The sequence below is a fragment of the Lynx canadensis genome, chromosome B1, assembly GCF_007474595.2.
Source record: "Lynx canadensis isolate LIC74 chromosome B1, mLynCan4.pri.v2, whole genome shotgun sequence".
In the NCBI taxonomy this organism is placed as follows: domain Eukaryota; kingdom Metazoa; phylum Chordata; class Mammalia; order Carnivora; family Felidae; genus Lynx; species Lynx canadensis.
The window spans coordinates 82,406,055-82,423,385 of record NC_044306.2 but is presented as its reverse complement, the minus strand read 5'-3'; the positions used below and the strand labels follow the sequence as shown (position 1 = coordinate 82,423,385).

Below are 17,331 nucleotides of genomic sequence, written 5' to 3'. Positions count from 1 at the left end.
ATGCTCCTGTGGGGTGGAAATTAAAGAATTCTAACAGTTACATACCGTCCAAGATTTATTTTTATAGAACCTAATTTTTTTTCATACTGCTGCCAAAGATTCTTTAATTTTTGTGTCAGATGAACTGAAACCAAATGACCCCCCCCCCCTTTTTTTTTTATTTTGAAACATTTCCAGGGTTATTTCTCCGGGAATCTGTAAAACAAAATTCTTCCTAATCATATTGATTTAATTACCACGTAGCCAGTCTTGCTCTATTTTAACATAGTGCTTATCTGTTATCCAACCATGTCACACAAGACCATTCCCTTAAGAGGTCTACAAATTAACAATGCAAATTCCAGGCTTCAGAAGTCATCTTATAGAAACGTTGTATCTTCAGACTCCTGCAGTGACCAGTACCAAAAACTGCTCCCCATGCCTCCTCCCCATTTCTCCCCTCCATGGCCCTACTTACTGCCTTTTGTTTATTTTTTTCTTAATATCCTCATCCTACTCCTTATTATCCTGGATGCTGAAGAATACTTAAAAAAAAAATCACTTCATAAGAGGAAATCAGTTGTTTATCCTTCGCATGTCTCAGGGAGCCTGCACGCAGCCCTGCCATCCTAAGGAAAGTCACACATAATAGAGAGGCTTTAGCCCAATAAGCCAGTCTAGTCCCAATTCATCAGTCAAAGTTTTATGCAAGTGGCCCCCCTAGGTTGATAAATCCCCACAGTGCCTGTTGACCCAGCTGCCGAGTCCTCTTGCCGCAGGCGGTGTTTTCATGGCCACCCTGACAGTAATACAAACTGTTTAGCAGCTCCATTGACCTTTCAACTATTAACAGGGACACAGGCTCCACTAGGGACTAGTTTTCAAACATGACAGAATTTCTTAACAGTAAAGGTCATGAACAAGTATATGCCCTATAAAAATCCATTCAGCATGGTGGATTTGAAGTCTAAAAGACAAGGATGCATGTTTTACATGTTTGTTATTATTCTTCTTCTACATATCGGATAACTACAAATGGATATATTCTTATCTGCCAGCTTGTATTTTATTCTTAATGAGCTATACTTTATGTTGCGATGCATAACACACTTTTGACTGACAAATCCTTTCTAAGCTGCTGTATAGCATTTGAAATTTTGAGGATAATATTACAAAAGAATGGGATAAGATCAAACTAAAAACTTTTATGAATGAAGGAGCATGCATGCATAATGTATGGTAATGACCTAAGAATAACTGGAATTTTGGTCATACTTTACTAAGATTTGCATATGGATACATATGCACACACATTTAAGCCCACTCAGGTAAGCCACACCCTGCTGCTTAGAACCCCCACCTATTTCAAAATAAATAGAAAATATTACTTAATAATTTATGAAAAAAAATCATTGTCGCTTAAAATGCTTCTATAAGGCGTTCTTTCTCTCTCTCTCTTTCACTCTGTCTCTCTCTCTCTCCGTATATATACACATATATATCTCCATATATATACACACACACACACATATATATATACATATGTATATCCATATATGTGTGTGTGTGTGTGATATGTGTGTGTGTGTGTGTGTGTGTGTGTATCTTATTTCCTGGAGATGTGACATATGACCACAGCATTCAAGGGAATTTTCTGCTTTATACTAATTGTAGTCTCTCTTAAACTATCAGTTTTGAAATGTTGAAATATCAATTCCTAGAATTAATTGTACAGATTGCAATGAAGACTTCATTGCCACCGAAAATGAAAAATATGAATAATGAAGAATATATTCTTCAAAATAAGACTCTTTTGTTGAGTAGAAAATTCTTTTTTTTTAATTTTTTTGTTTATGTTTATTTATTTTTGAGAGAGAGAGAGAGCATGAGCAGGGGAGGGGCAGAAAGGGAGACACAGAATCTGAAGCAGGCTCCAGGCTCTGAACTGTCAGCCCAGAGCCCAACACGGGGCTTGAACCCATGAACCATAAGATCATGACCTGAACCAAAGTCGGAAGTTCAACTGACTGAGCCACCCAGGCGCCCCAAGAGTCGAAAATTCTTAAAAGCTTTTCTTTTTAATTCCCATGTTACTCCCCTGCCTAGGGCAATGGTGAAGTCAGATATTATTAGATCTCCTGAATATTTTGTAGTTTCATTGTAAGGCAATGTGTCATCAGATATTGCAGTAATTGAGATAAAAGCAGATTTAACCTTGCATAAAACAGTTCCATCAATTTGTAAAAAGATGTTTTCTAGAGGAAGGTGTACTTATTTATTTATTTATTTATTTAAGATTTTATTTTTAAGTAATCTCTACACCCAATATGGGGCTTGAACTTACAGCTTCAAGATCAAGATTCTCATGCTCTGCCAACTGAGCCAGCCAGGTATCCTGAGAAAGATGTATTTTTTAAAGGAAAAACTTCATCTTAGCATCTTTTCCTTTCCCCCCTGCCTTTTTTTTTTTTTTTTTTTTTACTAATTCAAAAAAAATCTGTTGCTTACATGACTTGTTTTTGTCAACATTGACAAATGAATCAAAAAATGTAACAAAATTTGGGTATTTGTCACCCTCATGGTCTTGAAAGAGAATTTAAATCGACATTCTTCTGTTCTTTTAAAAACAGAAAGAAACTTGTGTTGAATTTTTGCTTCCCATTTAAAACGTTTAGTGATATTTAAAATTTCTGCCTTCCTATGATGTAAAATTAAAACACTGATACCTCTACAGCTTTATAAGTGAGAAAAAGATTTATTTATTTTTGGTGATTTCTGAAAGAAAATACTGTAGGCTTTTAAGTCTTTTGAATCATAATGTAATCAAGGTGTTTTAAATGCCTAGTTTCCCAATTACAGACATTTATTTAGTATCTAAGATTTCTTTTATTAATTGTGGTTTTATAAATTAAGTTTTTAAGTTAACAATTGCTTTTGAACATAAAATTCTGAACAGAGTAGATTTCTTTCTTTATATTAGGGAGCAATGGCATTGACTTTTCACTGTGCTCCAATTTTTCAGTTTTTATTTTTATCTTATCAAAGTATACTGTTACACTCCAGAATTAAATCAGGAGATTTAATCAATCTACAAGTATCTTTTACCTGTCTCCTGTGTTCAAGATGTTGTATTATGTGCTACAGAGGGAGGATATAAATGAGAATTTAGTCCCAACCTCTAAGGAGCTAATTTTTACCTTAAACTGGGAGATCACATACATTATCAAAAACATAAATAATATTATCTGAGATAAATAACACTTTGGAACAAAAAAAATTATGCGAGAACATTGTACACTGTAACTTACAGTATTAATAGTCCAGAAAGCTATGGATACTGAGATGGGTAAGATTCACCATGATTTGGCTCCCTGGCCCAGTCCGTTCTGCGTTCTGCTACACTGTGATTTTCTTTAACACTAACTCTCAGATAAAAGAGAACAATGACCATATAACATGGAAATTATGTAGCTTTTCAAGCAAGTAGGGCCATTATTAGAAGAAAAAGAACAAACCCTCAGGCTGGCTGTTGCAGAGGCAGAGGAGGCTTCTCAGCTCAGAGGTAAAATGAAAAATAAGTGCCTGCATGGGTGTTCCTCCCCAGAGATGCTTCCTGCAGCCCCTGCTCCATGCAGGTTGCACTTCCCAGGAGCTCACCACCATTTTGTTTTTGTGTGTCCCTAATCTCAGCTGAGGCAGCCTCCAGCTGTCCCAGCGCTCTCCCAAAGGTTCCAGGTTTTGTTTTTTTAGCGCTGTAGTTACAAAGTTGCACAGATCTTGAGGGATCTTCCCCAACCCTAGTCTTCACATAAATCCTATTATTTTTAGTATGCAGTTTTGTACCATAGAAGATTTTTCAGGAACGTGTACGTTGAATTAAAGTGGAAATGCCTATTTTTCTGTATTCACCGCTGATAATTGGGGTAGACCTGTTTCTGAATTTAGGACATTGAAAACATAATGCAATAGACATTGCAGGCAGTTTAAGAAAATTGGACTTTTTTTTTTTCGGTAAAAGATGACATTATCATCTAGTTTCATTAATTATTTCTCCTAGGTTTTCCCTTTGAGGAAATACATAACTTTTCATTTCCCAATTTTTCCATGGAAATATATATACACTGAGTTAATCTGAGAAGTTGAATGAAGGAGACCCATATACCCTCATAGATACTTGTGTATTGTGGTGGTGGTATTTGGATGGTGAGATTAATAGGGGCTAAAATATGGGTACTTTGCTCCCTTTTTCCTTAAGAGGACCAGTTGAATGGAAAGAACACTACACTAGGAGATAGTTCCAGACTACATGTAACTAGTTGCGTGAAAGCCATTTAATCTCTTTATACATGTACTGTGCCTGTAATTTGGGGAATAACAGGATTTGCCTTGCCTCATGAGGATAAAGTTGAATAGGAAATTACTGAAAAGTGTAAGTGGCTTCATTATTTGGTTTTATTATGGTTGCATCTTTAACCATAGAACAGAATTTAGTGATATTTGTGGAAGTTCTCATAATCTTATTAGCCCGAGGCAGCTAAACCTGTGGCTCCCTTCACCAAATCATCACTGCCTTTGCCCCTTTAGAATGTAGTGCTCACTCAATCCCAAACTGCCCAGGTATTAAAGCCAGTCAGCATGACTTCTGAGTGAGCATATGCTCAGCGTTTACCTTGCAAGACCTCAAAATGAAGACAACGTTAGTCTCAGAGAAAAAGGCCAAGGCCCAGCCCCATTTTTTCAGCACATTTCAGAACAGAGAAATGTAGTAGCAATTCAAAGCAATGTCTAGGGAAAAAAAAATGGCTTTATCCATCCTAAATTGGAATTCTAGAAATATACAGTACAAATTAAAAATTGTAATAGGATATGTAATGTACATAAGTTCAAAGCTATTCTCTTTCTTTTTCATGTTTATTTATTTATTTATTTGGGGGTGGGAGGGGCAGAGAGGCTTGAGAAAGAGAATCCCAAGCAGCCTCCATACTGTTAGTGCAGAGCTCCATCTCACAAACTGCGAGATCATGACCTGAGCCAATACCAAGAGTCAGATGCTTAACCAACTGAGCCATCCAGGTGCCCTCAGAGCTATTCTTGAATTTAAATTATCTTTCCCTTTACTCCAATATCAAGGTTGCTCAAGACATGTATAAAAAGATATTTCTGCAGCCTCCATGTAATATAATGTCAAGGACAGCATTCCTTAATGACATGTCAAATAGTACTTGAAAAATACTGTTAGGAAATGTATTCAGCCATCTACACTTCCATGAAGTCCCAGTGAGACCATTATTGCATGGCTATGTTTTTACCTGGCATTATGAATGTATAAGATTCCTTACAGTCAAATTGAATTTGTATAATGTATTGTCTTACTAGTTGCCACAAAATGGCTCTGTGTAGTCCCCAAACATGCTATAGATCCAGTGGAATACAAAATTCTACTCCTTGTGGATAAATTGACACTGAAAAGAGAAATGTGAACACGAGCAAGAAGAATTTAGTCAACATCCAGACTAAAAATTATCCAGACTTCAAAAAAAAAATCAATTTATATATTGACCTTCGAGAAAAGCACTAAAATGTGTATGTGAAAGATGATAACAGTTCTACTAAGTTAGTGCTTATGCCTGTGCCCAAGTTACACAGATGGGAAACAGTAAAATCTATCCCATTATGAGAAGTTTCCATTCCCTTGGCTTTTCTTAGCTAAAAGTGCTGAATATTGGTCTTAGAGATGATGCATGATTATGGATTATCGCTGTGTATCAAAATGCTTACAGTGAGGAAACCCATTAAACCATAGAATCCTTGGTGGCATCCAAAGACTGCCTTCCTGTGCAGTGGCGAAGACTCCCTCCAGTCATACAATTTCAAGGCATTCTTTACTTAGAAGCTCCTGGCCACACTAATTCATGGCCACATTAATTGCTACTGGCTAGGAAATGGCCCTAAGTGAGAACAGTGCTTCTCAAACTTGAAATCACATGTGTGTCACCTGACACGCTGGCTATAGTGTAGAATCAGTAAGTCTGGGGAGGGGCCTGAGATTCTATATTTCTAACAAACTCCAAGGTGACATTGGTTCTTCTGGTCTGGAACCATGCTATGAGTCGTAAGAACTTAGATTTATCAGTTTTTCCTTTCCCATGAGAATAGGAAAAAGCATGGAAGAAAAATAGTTTTGCGAAGGTTACAGTTGCAAAGGAACATTTTTCCATGTGTCCCAGTGTGAATGTGGATAAAAGAATAAGACAGTTCTTACATCACCTTGCCCCCTTAAGCAGATTGTTAACTAAAAGAAGCTATAGAATTATTACTTCTTCTGAAACCTCTAATGAGTCAGGATTTTACAAATAAGTATTACTCATGATTTTATGTACCTTGTTTTACACTAACATGAATTTAAAATCTGGGCCGCTAACAAAAGTTTCAGAATGAGTCCCCTTACTTTTTGTAAAAAACACAATAGACAGATTTCTGACATATTCAATCTGAAGAACAGGCCTGCTCAGATAGGATTTATCGTTGTGCTTCCATACAGATACACAGAGGACTTCTTTATTGATTGATTGGTTGATTGATTAAATTAAATATCATAAAACTAAAACCATCTATAATCTCACTACCTAGAGACATTCACTGTTGGCCTTAGCTACTCACAAAAAGTCATTACATGTGATTATGTTACAAATCACTTATGCTTCTCAACTTCTTCCTTTATTTCAGGAAAGTATCTAAATCTTTATGATACTACCAAACAAAGTAGGTTTCTAAGAAAATGCAGAATAGAAAATGTAGTAATCCAAAGCAATATCTCGGGGGTGGGGGGTGGGGGAACATTGGCTTTATCCATCCTAAGTTGGAATTCTAGAAATAATACAGTACAAATAAAAAATTGTAATAGGATATGTAATGTACATAAGTTCAGAGCTATTCTCTCTCTCTCTCTTTTTTTTTTCCATTGTTTTTCCAGAAACAATGCTTTATGCATTAAAGAATTTGGGGCAGTTTTCTGACACTAGCCCTACTGTTTCATTGTCAAGTGTAAAAAGATTATAAAGTGTGTTTTTCTGATTTACATTAAGTTTGAAGACTATAGAGAAAACTATCAACAAATGGGTTTGATGTATTCTTTATCACAAACCTAAACATCCTTTTGGGTAAGTTTTCTACTTTGAAAGCTACCTTGGACTTCATTCACTAGAGGTAAAGATCCACAAGTTAAAAAAAGTAATTGTTTTTTTGTTTTAATTTTTTTTTCAACGTTTATTTATTTTTGGGACAGAGAGAGACAGAGCATGAACGGGGGAGGGGCAGAGAGAGAGAGGGAGACACAGAATCGGAAACAGGCTCCAGGCTCCGAGCCATCAGCCCAGAGCCTGACGCGGGGCTCGAACTCCCGGACCGTGACATCGTGACCTGGCTGAAGTCGGACGCTTAACCGACTGCGCCACCCAGGCGCCCCAAAAGTAATTGTTTAAAAGAAGAACAAAACTATTTAAGCAATTTTTAGCACACCTACATTAAAACCCAAGTTTCCAGTCCAGTAAGAATAAGAATGAAAAATGAAGTACATATCACAGCTATGTACTCTAGAATTTTGTTTAGATGCCATCTAGTTGGGGATATGTAGTATTCATGTAAACATATGATAGTCTATTTCAAGATGAATAATAAAATTCAAATTTACTTGTTTTATTCCTTTTGTTTTCTCTTCATTCCATGTAAAGGAACCCTATTCTTTTCAATGGAAAAAAGAAATGTTAGTAGAACAAAGAGTGAGTGGAGGGGATGGTTGGGATGACCAAAACTCTCTGTCACACTTTACCAGATATATAACCAGAAAAATGAATTTAAATACATTGGCTTAATTCCCAGCTAGAGGAAATAAGCAATCATATTTCTTTATGTCATGCTTACTTTATGGTCTGTTGTTTATTTACTATGATTATAATTAGTGTAAAAATGTTTCTTTTAAAATGAATGTAACCATGCCTTAGAAGAATTTTGTAAGATTTGAGTTAATTTAGGCAATGCAGAGAAATATAGCAAGTGTTTCTTAGTTTTAAGCTTATGATATAAAAGTATAACAGATTTAAATGATATCCCTCCCCTAAATAGCCCATATATTCCTAATGTCTTTACTCAGTAGCACAGAAAATAAACACTCTCTTAAAATTCCATATTCTTATTTGTTCATTCATTCAACAGATTTTTAAGAATCTTCCATGTGCTTTACATTTTTCTAGGTCCTGGAGAGACAAAAAGAAGAGAGGGAAACATTTGTCTTCATGGAATTTATATTCCAGAAAAAGCATTTGAGAAAGTTTCTACTATATGCATTCAATAAACACTTATTGAATGCCTCTGTAGTGTTTTCCTAGCTCCTATGTATATAAGTAGTTGAAGGAGATAACATACTTTGGTGGCTTGAATATCATCTTTCTAAAACATCCCTCAATCCTAAACTAATTGCTTCTTTGTCTGTGTTCCTGTGTGGCTTTAAATGCACCTATAACATAACAAAGGTCACACTGCATTATACTTGTATACTTGTTTGTATACTTGTATACTTGTTTGAATGTCTCTCTTCCCCTTGGTGTCTCCATGAGGACTGTAACCCAGTTTTATTTATGTCTTATCCCCATGAAGAGCACAGTACTTGCCTGAGGGAGTGACTGGTGTTGAAGAGGGTTGAATATGTCACTTTTGCATTCAGAAAGCTTTCATTTCAATGGGGATGGAAAAGGAGATAGGAGAACCCATTCATTAAGTCAAGTTCTATAAGAGATAGGCTATCCATCATGTAAATTTCAATTAAAAGATCCCCAACAGAATAACAATTTAAAGAGAGAGAGAGAGCATTTATTTAACATGCTAAGTGAGGAATGTTAGTTGGCCACTTCATAAAAGAAAAAAAAAAAGATTATTTTCCTAGATATTTAAATAAAAACTTAAGGGAATCATGTTTATATATGACAGCCTTAGTCTCAGATTAGCTAAAGCAAACAAGCCCACATATGAAATAATTACATCCACAGAAAGATAAGCATTTACTAAATCTTTGGCAAAAACCAACTTAGAATCCCCCTACCTATCTGAGTTTCCACATATTTGAATGGTGAAAAATAGTCAAAGCATCTAATTGGAGGATCAGCAGGGAAACAGTAAGAGGATGCTCTGCCCTGAAGAATTGTGTTTCATTCCCAGTCCTCCTTTGTCACATCCTCATTCCTCTTCCCAGTATACATGGAATCAGTGCTTAACACTTTGACTTAAATGGGCAACATCTTCTGGCGGCTGTTGTTTAACTGGTCACTTATATTCTTGATGTAAATGGTGTCCTCTTCTCTTTATTTTTTTTAATGTGTATTTATGAGAGAGAGAGAGAGGGCAAGGAGGGGCAGAGAGAGAGAGGGAGACAGAGGATCCGAAGCAGGCTCTGTGCTGACAACAGAGAGCCCCCCACAAGGCTCAAACTCATGAACCTCGAGATCATGACCTGAGCCATAGTTGGAGGCTTAGCTGACTGAGCCACCCAGCCACCCCAGCGTCCTCTTTCTTCCTCTTTAAATTCATCTGCTCAGACATAAACCATATTGTCAAGGAGTGTAGGAGCTACATGCCTGCATATTTTGCATCATATATAATGTGTGATATATTTTTGACACACTCTACTTTTTTAATATTTATTTTTGAGAGACAGAGAGTGAGAGAGAGAGAGAGAGAGCGCGTGTGCGCACATGAGTGGGGGAGGGGCAGAGAGAGAGAGGGAGACAGAGGATCCAAAGTGGGCTCTGTGCTGGCATGGGCTTGAACTCAAGAATTGTGAGATCATGATCTGACACTCAACCAACTGAGCCACCCAGGTGTCCCTGACATACCCTACTTCTGAGTCTTTTTTTCTTGAATGAGTCAGAAAGAGGTTGAATGAGTGAGTAATCAGTAGAAATTAGATAAACAGAATTCGGTTACCAGTAAAATTTGAACAATACCTGTTTATTGAATGCCTGTGACTCAGAAGAACTTCATGGCTGTTGAAAAACAGCTCTTCTAGTGATCGAAAATGCCACCATTGTTTCACAAAGTAAGAGTTTTATTTTAAAGTTTATTTATTTATTTTGAGAGAGAAGGAGGGACAGAGAGAAGAAGAGAGAGAACCCCAAGCAGGCTCCTTGCTTTCAGCACAGAGCCTGACTTGGGGCTCAGTATCATAAACCCGTGAGATCATGACCTGAGCCGCAATCAAGAGTCCGATGCTTAACTGACTGAGCCACCCACCTGCCCCAAGAATTTTATTGAGAAAGAAATAGAGCCGACTTGGGGTATTCAACAACAAAACAGGAAGGTGAAAGTAATGCCCCCACTTCCCTTGGCATAACCATTTCATTTTTTCTCCACCTCATCGCACCTTGCCCTCCCTCCCAGAAAGACTCCCTTCCTTGGGGAACACATGGAAATTATTCACATTGTCGGACTGATAATAGGCCCAGCTCATGGAATGCCTTGAGGACCTTTCACATAAATTGACATTTCTAGATTTAAATAAGAGGTTAAGGGAGCTTTCTGAATTGTCACATTAGTTGCAAAACTCAGTACTTTCAACATAGAGTGGGACTTTTATTGGAGAGAGAAGCGAAAGATGTCACTATGTATTTTGAATATGGTTTGAGTCATTGTAGACACAGCCGGAGGTCAGGCCCCAAAGTATTTTCACTGCCAGAGGGACAGAACAAGATCACCTGTCTCAAGAAAAAGGAGTCAACAGGGCCTAATTATGTGCTTCTCTTAGAAGGCTATATCATTTACTTCTTCTGGTGGCTTTGACCTATAATTATCACCTTCTTTGTTATGGTCCTTAAGGAGTCCAACTGCTTTGGCCATCCTAATGGTGGTGATCTGAGTAGTGCTGAGTGTTTGTTTACATTCCTGAACTTTTGGAAAGCACTTGTTCCCCACACTGTGACCCAGGCAACAGTGACTGATAGAGGAATCCCACTGTGCACTGTTTCTCCTACATTAGGTGATGAGCACTTGTGACCATGCTTCTAGACTTGAATGACAGCCTCTTATTTCAGAACCAGTAAGAACCACAGACATCTTCTTTTGAAGGCATCTCTAAGTGATGGCAGTTGTAGAGCAATTAAAACAAAGTCTGTGACTTTTTACTTAGCAGATACGATGTTTCTGTTTGCTGCTAATAGCATTATTTTTCTTCAGAGCAGGACAAAATAAAAGATCTGAAAATGTATCTATCTATCTATCTATGTCTATCTATCTATCTATGTATATATGGTTTATTTTTTGCATAAAGGGTTGAAAATTTGAGTCAGTCGTACACACACACACACACACACACACACGATATCCCTTCAAGAAAAATCAGTCTGAGAAAGGTATTTCAAGAGAAATGTAAATTAAACAAAAAATGATTCCCAAGCTTTCTTGAGCTGCAAGTGGCCATTTAGATGAATGCCTTCACCCCTGTGATATTGCCAAATATGCCAATAACAAGTGAAACCTATCTCAGATGTTATTCCTAAACATTTTTGTAAACCTGGGGGGGGGTAGTTTTAAACTATGTGTCTTTTTTTAAGAATTTTAATCGCTAGAAATGTTTAGCTACCAAATAGAAAACACCAATACAATATAATTATATTTTTAATCAGTGAATTTTGATCATGACAAAATTTCTTATAATGTTCATTATGATGTTCTCTGGTCCAGAACTGGTTAGGTTGTTTCTTCATTGGCATGTATTTTGTATTCTCAGAAAAGTTGTCCGTCTTTCTGACCCACTTAAAAGAAAGGAAAAGAAATGCTTTGCAAGCTACAAATTCGCGGGATTTCATTCTGATACTGGTTTTCAGCCCAAATACACTTTGATCCATTGTCTTTTGACGCAGACCTCTGATGCCCGAGGAGTGCAGAGCCACGGTACAGCCTGCACAGACATTGACTTCGGAATGTTCCCGGCTCTGTCGGAACGGCTACTGTACCCCCACGGGCAAGTGTTGCTGCACCCCAGGATGGGAAGGGCACTTCTGCAGAATTGGTCAGTATATCTGTTGTGCCCAGGAAAGGCTGGGCACGGGGCAGTCCTTAGGAACTCAAGAACTTACCATCAGCTATGTCTTCTAGAATTATCTACGGCTCAGAATTTAGCCGTTTATAATGTGAATGCTCAGTCTGTTTCTGAACTTGCAAATGAAATCTTTCCCATTCTCTTAATGTAAACAATTCACATATATAAGTTAATCATAAATGTAAAAGACTCTGAAATAACTGAGTCCTTTCAAATGGTGAAAAATGAAAACAGCACAACTAGATCATCTGTACAGGCTCTCAGTCCTAGGTTTGAGATTTCACACCAGCCAATGACCTAGTGTTTGCAAAGCCCCTCTCCAAGTGCCAGCATTTTCCAGACACCCCATAAATGCCCTCCCTAACTTTACTGCCTGCCTTCTTGCTACAGTGCACTAAAAACAGGGTTTTTCAGTGGGTGTTATTAAATAAAAAGGAGAAAACGCAATTATCTAGGGGCACATTATGAGATTTTTTAATTCTTTTTGCCACTCCCTTGTGAACCATCAACTAGGTATGCAGCTGCTCAGAGACAGCAGAAGAGATTTATTCCACGGTTACCCTATCCTTTAACCAGGGATTTCCTCAATTACATGCAATGATGTTTAAATTCTACTTGGTGTGAAGAAAATTAGATAGATTCAGATACCTAGCGTCTAGGATGTATGTGGTGAAAATCCATTTTCGGGAGAATTTTTTTTTTCTTTTTATGTTATCTATATGTGATGATGGATGTTAGCTAAATCTATTGTGGGAAATCATTTTGCAATATATGTAAACCAAACCATCATGCTGTATACCTGAAACTTTTACAGTGAGACATGTCAATTACTTCTCAGTAAAACTGGAAGAGATTTCCATAGGACAAATGCATTTTTAATGCGTTTTCAACAACCAGCATATACATATTACTTACAAATATTTCAAATCTTAAAGCCTCTCTTGCCAATGAAAATGTGTTACAAATTCATACTTAATATTATAGTTAATGTGTAAATGTTATTTTTTCTTTATTTGAAACACATATTTGTTCCAAAAATTTCAACCGTAACTTCTCTATATATCGTCAAACAAAACGTAGGCCACATTTACAGTCACATACGCAGTGTACAATTTAAGTTTAAATTGATTCAGCACTAATAACACTACCTGGTTGATTAATACCATGGTTATATATCTAGGAGAGAGTTATCATAGTTAAAAGTCTACAGAAATTAGGTAATTACATTAGTTAAAATAGCTGCTTACATTTTATTTACCCATTCTGTCTTCTTTTTCCTTAGTTGACAAAAAAATGAGGATCAGTGTTCAAATGCACAGATATTCTAATTCCTGATAATGTATCTTCATTCTGCCCCCCTTTAATGCCTGACAATACCTATTCTCTCTGCTTCTTTTATATAGTGTCCATTCTGTTTTATTCCTTACTTTGCATTTTGCCTGACCTCGTAAGTCACCTCAAGTTATCAGATAACAAATATTTACTGAGTGCCTTCTAGCAACAGTATGTTTAAACTGAGGGTAAACAAATTACTTTAAATATAGGTGCATTATACATACCATTATAAATAATGATAAGTGATGTAAATGAAAATTGACATTCTTTGAGATAACATGAAGTTTTATTTCAGTAAAGTACTTTAATCTTTCCACTTATCAGTTTAAATAGTTTGAATATATAAGATCAGAACCATTTTATAAAAGTAATCTATTCATGATATTTTTGACCTAAGCGAGAACTTTATTCATATACTAACATAGTTCATCAACCACAAATGTAAAAAAGAAAATCATCTCATTATTCTCTTGTTGTTTCTTTTCCATTTGTCAACCACAGACCCCTGGGTTTTGATTAATGCATTTGAAAAGGTTAAAATAACCCTGTCCCTTGAAAGTATGAAGACACGTGTTCAAGGAATTTGTTTCCATCTTCGGTGGCTGCACAGCCCACATTTATCCCATCAGTAAAAGACAACTTCTAAAACCAATTTTATCTCTCCATCTCATTTTAGCAGTAAATCTTTACATTTCCCACCTATATTGTGGTGGTAAAAATCCTTTTATGAAGAGATTCTGTGTGGAGAGCCACCCTGAAAAGGATTGGCCCGCTGCACTGCCCCAGAAGGGCCACAAAGTGTAAACAGAGATGAAGCGATGCTGTGCACCTCCTGGGAGCTAAAGGCAGGAGGAATCTAAGGGATCTGTTCCATCTGACCAAAACTGAGAACTGACCCTTCCTGTATGTTGCCCTGGAGATGCTGAAGCTGCCGCGTCTCCCTCTCAGGCCAGGCCCTTCCCACATTAAGGCCCTGCCCTGGAGAAATGGGAACACGGAGTTACTTGGAAGGCCCTCTGTTGGAAATGCCCTCATGGAGCAGACATATTTGAAGAACTAAAATCCTCGTTTTAAATAGAGTCAGTTCTGCAAGGGCTTGAAATGGTTTCCCGTGATCTCCGCTTCCCTGGAAATGTCTCCCATTCTCTACTGAGTCCTGGCTTCCACATAACTGTGGGTCTGGAAACCTTCTTCCCTTCTTGTTATTTACTGTCTTTTGGATCACTGTTTGACTGGCTACCTCCTTCTTCCTTTCCTTTCCCTTACTCATCAGATATTTGTTGTCCTCGTTACTCGGTGCTGTTTCTGACATGCAGAATGAGAGTGTGATTTTGTCGCTTTTTCTTTTTCTGCCAGCAAAATGTGAGCCAGCGTGTCGTCATGGAGGTGTCTGTGTGCGACCGAACAAGTGCCTCTGTAAAAAAGGCTATCTTGGTCCTCAATGTGAACAAGTGGACAGAAACATCCGCAGAGTGACCAGGGCAGGTATTCTTGATCAGATCATTGACATGACATCTTATTTGCTGGATCTAACAAGTTACATTGTATAGTTTCTGGGACTGTTTGAATCTTCCTTTCCAATGGGCATTTATTTTTTATCCTGTCATTAAAAAGAAAGACTGTTCTCCTGCTACACACTTCCTGTGATTTCATTTTCTTTTATTAATTTAAAAATAATTTCCAGAAATGTGCAGATCCTGTGTGTGTATGTCGGCACGTTTGTTCACATATGCACATACACACACACACACACACACTCACAACCCCTATACGCGTGGTTGCATAACAGATGGGTTTTAAATATATATATTTCCTTGTGTGGGGTAATTTACACAGAAATTCCATTGTAAATTGATAACGGAATTTTTATGTCACCAAAAGAGATTATCTGACTTCCCAGGAATTTTCTGTCTGTAATAGCTAAAGTCAACTTTAATGGAGTTTTGAAACATTACTGTGCAATCTGATGGATCTAATAAAAAAGGCAATATTTTTATATTAAAGGATTATAATGTGAGAGAATGTTTCAGAACTCCCTGATGAATTTCTAAATGGGCGACGATATAAAATTGTAATCTTCATTTGTATCAATGTATCCAATTACAGAATGTTACCCACTTACCTTCTTATTGGCAGAGAAATCCGGTTACTCTAGTTTAATCTCAAGATTGTTTTCAAGCGTTTTATAATTAAATCATAACAGCATATTCTGAAATCAATCTTCCTAAAAGGTCTGCTTTTATTATATATTGTATCTAACAATAGGCACTGGGTTTGTGTTACCTATTTATATTTTTTATTTTATTTTTATAATATAGACATCACCTAGATGAAACATCTTTGCCCTGTCCTGTAAAATACTAAAGTTACATTTTTCACCAACTTAATTGGAAAGAAGGGGAGTGAGAAAGCAAACAGTCTTTAATGTGCTGTGGATCTAATCTAGCAATGTGCCCCTGTGCCAACATGTAATCATTAACGACGGATGAAAAAGCAAGAAAACAGCCAATCCTTATAAAATTCCAGCATTAAACATATGTAAAGTGCTTTTCACCATAGCAAGACTGTCAGAGTATATGTGATTAGAACGTTGCAGATTTCACACTGAATGAAACTCACTGGAGAAGAGCTCACTCGTTTCTAACAAATCTTGGCTATGTAAGCTTAAAATACTAATTCTTGCCAAATATGAGTTTTAATGTATATGTTCCTTTTAAGACCTCAGTGAAAATCCTCTTTGGTTAATGTATGAATAAATTTCTATAAATGTTCTGTTCAGGTTTTTAAAGAAATGCCATGATCTAATTTAAAACTGCAAAAAGTCTGATAGACATTTTTCTTACTGGTTTTTGAGGCCAGCTCTCCACATTTGGATTGTAACAAAGTCATAAGGCCTCTTTGCACTACTGAGAAAGCATCTATCGTGACGTGCACACACCCGCTATGGGTTGTCCTTCTGTAAACATCTGTTCTTCCAGAATCTAAATTGTAGACTAGTATAGAATATGAGCACAGGCTGACTTTCCAAACCCACTCCTTACCTTTGGGAATATGAACCTCAATTAAAAAGAATAAAATCGGGTAACTAGTATTTCTCTATTGTTTTAAAGTGAGAGGTTTGCAATTAAAGCACAGTGAGCATTTATGTAGAAAGGTTGGTTAAGTACACTGTTCTTGTCTTCCATATATGATTGCTTAAGTTTCAAGTGACCTCATGCCAAATGGAAATGGGTTGAGAAATCTTGGTTCAGTGCTTAGTGAACAATAGCCTGCATTAAAAAGTGCATGCATAATTTTGCACAATTTAGATTCAATTGACAGTCTATTCAAAGAAGTCTCAGGATTAAATGAGCATGGAGACCAAATTGCCCTCTTACCCCAGAAAAGGGGTGGTCCCTTCTAGTCACACTAACACTTCATTGGCCCAAGAGTGTGACAAATCTTGCAATGAACCTGCAGTAGCCCGCATCTGGAGGTTAATAGCAGTCTTTTGTCTCCTTTGCTTTCTCTTCATAGCCCTTTTACTGAATTCCATCACAGAAAGTTTTACAATTAAAAAAAAAAAATGTCCTGACAACCATTTTTGTAAATGGACCTTACCATCTAATCGTCCCTTATTCAACGTGGGTGACATTAACAAAATGTGAACTTCTGGTGAGGGAGCCAGCTGTCTAAATCTGTCAAATTGTGCAGTTTTATTACACATTCTCCTGTTCATAGTTTCACTGAAAACAATAAGGATACTGCTATATATTCAGCAAAATCTGAAAAATCCAGGGTTTCTTCTTACACACTTAATCTTTCCATCTCTTCCAAAAGAATCTTTCCAAACGAAAAGGTGTTATATTGCCATTAGTCCTACTGTTTAAAAATATCTATATTAAATTGACCAGACCCAAACGTTTACACAGTCCTTTCCCAAGTGAAAGAGT

General features: G+C 37.0%; 1 protein-coding gene across 2 annotated transcripts in view; it reads left to right on the top strand.

The window, feature by feature from the left end:
* The window catches only part of LOC115512202 (hedgehog interacting protein), a 91,042-nt gene extending 74,705 nt beyond the window's left edge, over nt 1–16,337 (top strand). The window contains exons 12-14 of one of the 2 annotated variants that reach the window (XM_030312998.1): nt 11,886–12,034; nt 14,756–14,884; nt 15,718–16,337. In XM_030312998.1, the coding sequence (XP_030168858.1) occupies nt 11,886–12,034; nt 14,756–14,884; nt 15,718–15,728 (289 nt within the window). In that variant the 3' untranslated portion in view covers nt 15,729–16,337. Of the gene's footprint in view, nt 1–11,885; nt 12,035–14,755; nt 15,619–15,717 lie in introns of those variants that run through there. The other variant, XM_030312997.2, reaches the window with a different exon arrangement.
* The last annotated feature ends 994 nt before the right edge of the window (nt 16,338–17,331 follow it).